We start from the raw sequence: 6,368 nt of genomic DNA, 5'->3' as shown, positions 1-6,368 counted from the left end.
TCCCCCAGCCCCCACCCCATCCTTCCTGCCTTCAAGTCAAGCTCTTCATCCACAACCTCTCCTGTTTTGCCATCAGGTCCAGTATTATGGGGAAATTGGGCTGGGGACCCCCCCACAAAACTTCTCTGTCGTCTTTGACACTGGCTCCTCCAATCTCTGGGTTCCGTCTGTGAGATGCCACTTCTTCAGTCTACCCTGCTGTGAGCTTTCATAGGGGAAATTAAGGTTGAACTCGGGCAAAGGGAGAAGGGGGGCGGGGCCTGGTCTTAGGATTTTTGAAGACCTGTTCCCTTCCGACACACCCTCACAGGTGAGTTGGCCAGAGGGGCAGGAGGCACCGGGAAGACCCCTCTTCCCCAGTGACGTCTCCCTGACCCTCTAACCTAGGGCTCCACCACCGCTTCAACCCCAAAGCCTCCAGCTCCTTCCGGTCCAATGGGACCAAGTTTGCCATTCAATATGGAACCGGGCGCCTAGCCGGCATCCTGAGTGAGGACAAGCTGACTGTGCGTGACGTTCTTCCCGGGACGGCGGGAGCCTAGAAGCAGCCCATTTCTAACATTATCTGGCTTAGGGAGGGGTTTGGAGAGGCGGGTCCTCCTGGGTAAACAGGCAGACAGGGCTTCGGAAATGGGAGGCGGGGCTTCCTGGAGGAAGGAGGGTGGGGCGGGGCCTCCTAGGCAGCGGTGGGGCTTTTCCAGGCAGAGCTTCCTAGGCAGTTGGAGGTGTTCACAGCTTCAGGGGGTTTTGAGGACCCGATCTGGGATTCATGCCCTGGTTTGGGAGACCTCAGAGTTATGTAGGTAACGTCCTCCTGGAAGTAACTCACTCCTTTTGAATCTACCCCAGATTGGGGGAATCACAGGTGCAACAGTGACTTTTGGGGAGGCTCTGTGGGAGCCCAGCTTGGTCTTCACTTTTGCCCACTTTGATGGGATACTGGGCCTCGGTTTTCCCGTTCTGGCCGTGGGAGGAGTTCGGCCCCCGCTGGACAGACTGGTGGACCAGGGCCTACTGGATAAGCCTGTCTTCTCCTTCTACCTCAACAGGTAACGGATGAGGGTCTACCTTCCGCTTAAGTTCTAGTCCCAAGAAGGAAGTTCTGCCCTCCTTCAGGAAGTCCCTTGCCCAATAAAGGAAGTCCCACCCTCCATTCAGGAAGTCACTGTCCCAATAGGAGAAACACCTGGACCCTATTCAGAACTTCCACTCGCTAAGCAACACCTTGAGACCTATTGAAGAAACTCACCATCATTTAAAATGTTCCACATTTCAAAACTCAAACCAGGAAATTCCATACCCTACCCCATCAAATACTGAATTTAAGAACCCCATTTCAGCATAAAGAAATCCCAATTACATTTGGGAACACACATCAGAAGTCAGGAATTGCCCCTTTTAACCTAAGAAGTCCCATCTACCTTTTAGGAAGCTTAAACCTTACACTCAAAAAAACCCCAGCTGTCATTCAGGAAGTCTGCAGGGAGGAAATTCTATGTCTTTTAGTTATCTAGATGTCCAACCCAGGAAGTCCCATCCACTTTTTTTCTTTTTGCCCGGTCAGCATAGTTCCCCAACTACAGATCGGACCGGTGACCCTTGCAGGGGACGTGCGGAGTCCTAACCACTGGACTGCCAGAGAATTCTTCCACCTAACACTTAGTAGATCCTGTCCTTCCACACTTCTGGGAAGTCCTCACCCGCAACCCCCATTCCCACTCTCAGCCAGCTGAAGTCTAATTCCACTGAATGTCTAGACATGCAATTCAGAAAGTCTCATCATCCACCTGGGGTGCCTCACTCCTCTCAATCATGCCACCCAGAGCCAATTCAGAAATCTCAATGCTCTACTCCCCTCAAAGTCCTACTTTCTATGGGCAAATCAAGAAGTCCCATGCCCACTTCAAGAAGCCCCCCAAGACCCTGAAATCCTAACCTCCCCCAAGAAAATCCCCATTTCTCTTCACTTCTTGCCTTGCTTCCAGTCCCCACATTGAGGTCCTGCCTGCATCCCACTATCCCACCTAGAAACCAGACACCACCCCTTTGGCAGGAAGTCCCTCCCTTGGCCTTTCCTGGGGCTAACAGGAGAAATTGCCATGACTGTCTGCCTCTGCAGGAACCCTGAGGCAGCTGATGGAGGAGAGCTGGTCCTGGGTGGCTCAGACCCAGCACACTACATCCCACCCCTCACCTTTGTGCCAGTCACGATCCCTGCTTTTTGGCAGATCCACATGGAGCGGTGAGGAACCTGGCCTCCTAGGTCTAGGAGGAGTGGGCTAGAGCCTAAACTCCATGGTCCTGGGGAAAGGGGAGTTGGGGATCCACATTCCTGGGTCTGATGGAGAAGGGGTTGTGGGCCTGGACTCCTAGGTCTGAGGGAAGAGAGGGCTGGGGGTCTTGCCTCCTAGGATGCCCGCTCTAATGACTGCCCCCTTCTGCCTCACAGTGTTCAGGTGGGCACAGGGCTGACTCTCTGTGCCCGGGGCTGTGCTGCCATTCTGGACACAGGCACGTCTCTCATCACAGGACCCACTGAGGAGATCCGGGCCCTGCAGAAAGCCATTGGGGCAGTCCCCCTGCTGATGGGGAAGGTGAGGACCTGGTCTGGTGCACATGGGCTGGGGAGACTCACAGGGATTTAACAGTGGTTACTGTACAGGATGCTATGGCCTGAGGGTGGGAATCAGATGGGTAGGAGGGCATCCCAGGGCAGAAAGCACTGGACCTTGTGAGTGGGAGGTTGGAGGGAGTAGTGGGAGAAAGCAAAGACACTTCCCTAGAGTCTATCCTGAGTGTCACAGTGCATAGGAGAGGATGGTGATCCAGGTTTACTGGATGAGAGTGAGTGAACATAATGAGTATAAGACTAGTTACATATACCTGCAGGCCCAATATGGCCCGTGGGCCACCAGCTTTTGATTTTCAATTAGAGGTAAAGAGGACCTGATCAAATGGGAGCCTAGGATAAGTGGCAACAATTATACAGTAGTGAGGAAGAGCCAGTAAGGCTACAGAAGACAGGAGATCTTGACCACACAAGGTCTTTAACACCTAGTTGCCCAAAACGGACATGACCCTGCGGCACTGGGGAGTCACAGAAAAAAATTGAGCCGAGAAGGAATCCCTCATTTCGGACTTGTTCCTCTTTTTCCTCAGTACTACATCGAATGCTCGAAAATCCCAACGCTCCCCCCAGTCTCCTTCCTTCTTGGGGGGGTCTGGTTTAACCTCACGGCCCAGGACTACGTCATCCAGGTAGGTGGCCGTCATAATGACGTCAGAGTGGCGCGTTTGGAAGGGTGGGGCTGGGAGTGAGACGTCACTAGGTCCAAGCAAGCGGCACAGAAACACGTCTAGGGGTGGGCAGGGCGAAGCTCTGGCTCCTAGGAGGAAGGCAGGCCGGTGAGCGTGACACCTGTGACTGGTCTTATCGCCCTGTAGATTACTCGGAGTGGCTTCAGTGTCTGTTTGTCCGGCTTCATGGCTCTGGACGTGCCTCCGCCCTCAGGGCCCTTCTGGATCCTCGGTGATGTCTTCTTGGGTAGCTACGTGGCCGTCTTCGACCGTGGCGACAGGAAAAGCGGCGCCCAAGTTGGGCTCGCCCGCGCTCGACCTCGCGGAACAAGACAGTGAAAGGGCGAGCTTGCGCAGGCGCAGTCCTTAGGGTGAGGCTCTGGTTGGGCGCATGCGCACACCCTGATAGTAAAAGATTTACTATTTACATCAAACTTATCGAGGTCGCTTCTTCTTCTTCTTCTTTTTTTTTTTTAGGGGGAGATTTTAAGGGGAGAAAAAAGTTAGTGTCCGGCTCTCTGGAGTTGAGACAGAAAGGCATTACTCCTTTTCTACCAGATCACACCAGTGGAAGGATCTTGTACTACGAAGCCCATGAAGCCCCTCGCCTACACTGCCTCTCCTCAAAGGCACCCGACGCCGCAGAGCATCACGGACGTTGTAGTCTGAGCGGTGTTCACGCTCTGACGTGGGCGGGCGTAGCCACAACACGGGTAGGAGGCGACAGGTCGCGACCGCAGCGACAGGTGGCAGTGGGGGGGGGGGGGTGGTGTCTGAAACCGTAAAGGGTTTCCCAACCTTTGTTCTAAGGGGAGGGCATACCATTCCGGCACACTTTATCTCCTGTTCCTCCTCTCGACCTTTGGGATTTCGGGACCCCTGGGTACGCCAAAAAGGCGGGGCTTGAAGCCCCCGGGTGGGTGGGGGAGCTGAGCCGCCCCTCCTCCGGCGATGATGTCACTCCCCCCTCCGCAGCCTCTAGCTGCCCAGAGCTGCCGGGGTTGGGTCACCCCTCCCCCCACCTCCAGCCCCGGATTCCCCCAACCCCGCCCCGCCTCGACTTGGGGTGAGTACGGAGGAGGGGTGCGGGGGAGAAGGCTCAGGGTCCGGGGGTGGTAAGACAGCCCAAGTCCCAGTTTTGAAGGCGGGGGACAAGGGAGACGGGGACTCAAAGATTACAGCGGAGAGGTACTCGGAGGGTCTCTCGGAGGGATCAAGGATCCGAGGCAGAGAGTTCCCACATTTTCAGCTTTAGTGCCTGGGGGAGACTGTCCGTCCTGGATTTGGATCTGGTAGGAATGTGGGCAGAGGAACAAGGAAGGGGTCTTGGAAGTCAGAAACAATTCCAGGGCTTTGGGGAATGAGAGAGGGAGAGTTAGGAGGGGGCGCCAAGGATGATGAGGGTGAGAGTTTGGGGCTTTCAGGAATTTTGTGTCTTGAAGGCCTGGGAAAGGATAGATGGGGAAGGAGGAGGGGTGGGGAAATGGTCTGAAGACGTGAACATTGACCTCCCCTCCCCTGGTGTCTGTCGCCAAAAATCGAGTCCACTTCCCTCTGGTCTGTTTGCCAAGCTGGTGTCCCATAGCCCAAGCCCACCTTATGCCGTCAGAAGCCTTCCGTATGGATGGAGAATCCAGGCTCATAAATCCCCCCTCATACCCCGGTGGGGCCTGGAGAGGGCTATATGGAAGTGAGGGCATCCACGTTTCCCAGGGCCTGATGGAATCTGGATCATCCTTGACCAAACCTCTTCCCCTCATCCCATGGTCTCTAATCCCGAGTCTCATTCCATATTCTCCCCTATTTCAGCCTCCTCGCTTCTTCCTCCTCCCCTCCCTTCTGCCCGGGCACCTTCTTCCACACCTTCTGACCTTTGCAAAAATGCTGATTTGGTAACTTGATCCAGTGCCTGGCTGCTGTCAAATGCAGAAAAGTACAGAGTTGGGGTGGGGTTGGGGGGGAGGGTATAAGGGGGGATACTTGACTTAGGTCCTTACCCCAGCGCTTACTCCCAGCCCCTAATGCCCACTCAACCCCTTTACTAGGATCCATCCCCACCCCCACCTGCCCCCAAAGCCTCACTCAACCCAAGCCCATTCCTTCACCTCAGGATTCACAGCTTCTGCCTAGGGATACACCAGAATTTGGAGCAGAAGAAGAGTAGGAAGTCCCGATGTCCTCTCGGGTCCCATGGGAGCTTGAGGACTGCCCGAGAACACTGGGTCAGGGGGCAGTGGGGGATCCTAGGTCTGCGGGTGGGGGAGTCGAAGGAAACTACCTCCCAGATCCGCAGGACGGGCCCCACTTCTGCAATTCTGCAGTGACGCAGCCTCGAGTCCTGGCCAGGATGAGGGTTAGAGAGGGTGATTCAGTGGGAGCCAGAGAGAGAGGGACAGAGATCCAGGAGAGGGACAGAGGCCAAAGGACAGCAGAACAGAGCCCCAAAGAAGTGGGGACAGAGACCCAGAAAAAGGGGGACAGATTCAGAAAGGGGTCAAAGAGGCACGGGTGAGAAGGGGGTAGAGACGCAAGGGAGGGAAAGAGACAGGACAGAAAGAGAAAAGGCAGTGACAGAGGGGCGAAAGAGACGAAAGAGGGGGAAAAGACGCAGGGAAGGAGGTGGTCAGAGAACAAGAGCTGGGGGGACCGAGACCCAGAGAGAGGACGGAGGAGACCCTGGCGGGAGGGGAGTATTGAGGACAGAAACACAAAGAGGAAGGACAGAGACAGGAAGGAAAAGAGACCCAGAGAGAAGAGTTCAGGGACCCAAGAGAGGAGAAAGAGGCCAGAGAGAGAGAAATCAGAGAAGAAGATAGAGGCCAAGAGAAAGACATTGAGGGTGGAAGACCCCGCCATGGTCCGGGGAGAGGAGATTGAGGCTTAGAGAGCAGAGAGGTAAGACTCGGAGGAGGGGGACAGAGACCCAGAGGGAGCGCAGAGACTTAGAAAGGAGGGGTCAGAGTCTCAAAGGAATAAGGGCAGAGGCGGGGGGACAGATATTCAGAGAAAAAGAGACACTGATGAGAGACACAGAAGCCGGAGCGGGGATGTGTAGGGAGGCGATACCAACC

General features: G+C 55.2%; 2 protein-coding genes across 4 annotated transcripts in view; both read left to right on the top strand.

Annotated features, from left to right (window-relative positions):
• NAPSA (napsin A aspartic peptidase) overlaps window positions 1–6,362 on the top strand; it is a 9,294-nt gene extending 2,932 nt beyond the window's left edge. Inside the window, exons 3-11 of one of the 3 annotated variants that reach the window (XR_826081.1) lie at window positions 77–200; window positions 388–506; window positions 850–1,049; window positions 2,120–2,242; window positions 2,450–2,594; window positions 3,160–3,258; window positions 3,445–3,668; window positions 3,775–4,010; window positions 4,273–6,362. Coding sequence is in view for 2 of the 3 variants with exons in the window: in XM_010849647.1 (XP_010847949.1) it covers window positions 77–200; window positions 388–506; window positions 850–1,049; window positions 2,120–2,242; window positions 2,450–2,594; window positions 3,160–3,258; window positions 3,445–3,636 (1,002 nt within the window). In the remaining variant the exon portion in view is untranslated. Of the gene's footprint in view, window positions 1–76; window positions 201–387; window positions 507–849; window positions 1,050–2,119; window positions 2,243–2,449; window positions 2,595–3,159; window positions 3,259–3,444; window positions 3,669–3,774 lie in introns of all 3 variants that reach the window. The other 2 variants (XM_010849647.1, XM_010849646.1) reach the window with 2 other exon arrangements.
• KCNC3 (potassium voltage-gated channel, Shaw-related subfamily, member 3) overlaps window positions 4,692–6,368 on the top strand; it is an 11,421-nt gene continuing 9,744 nt past the window's right edge. The window contains exons 1-2 of the mRNA XM_010849725.1: window positions 4,692–4,700; window positions 5,343–5,457. Coding sequence (XP_010848027.1) covers window positions 4,692–4,700; window positions 5,343–5,457 — 124 coding nt within the window. The remainder of the gene's footprint in view (window positions 4,701–5,342; window positions 5,458–6,368) is intronic.

Source organism: Bison bison, unplaced genomic scaffold (assembly GCF_000754665.1).
Source record: "Bison bison bison isolate TAMUID 2011002044 unplaced genomic scaffold, Bison_UMD1.0 scf7180017864285, whole genome shotgun sequence".
Lineage (NCBI taxonomy): Eukaryota > Metazoa > Chordata > Mammalia > Artiodactyla > Bovidae > Bison > Bison bison.
The sequence above is the reverse complement of the archived record's forward strand: the minus strand, read 5'-3'. Positions and strand labels throughout refer to the sequence as shown.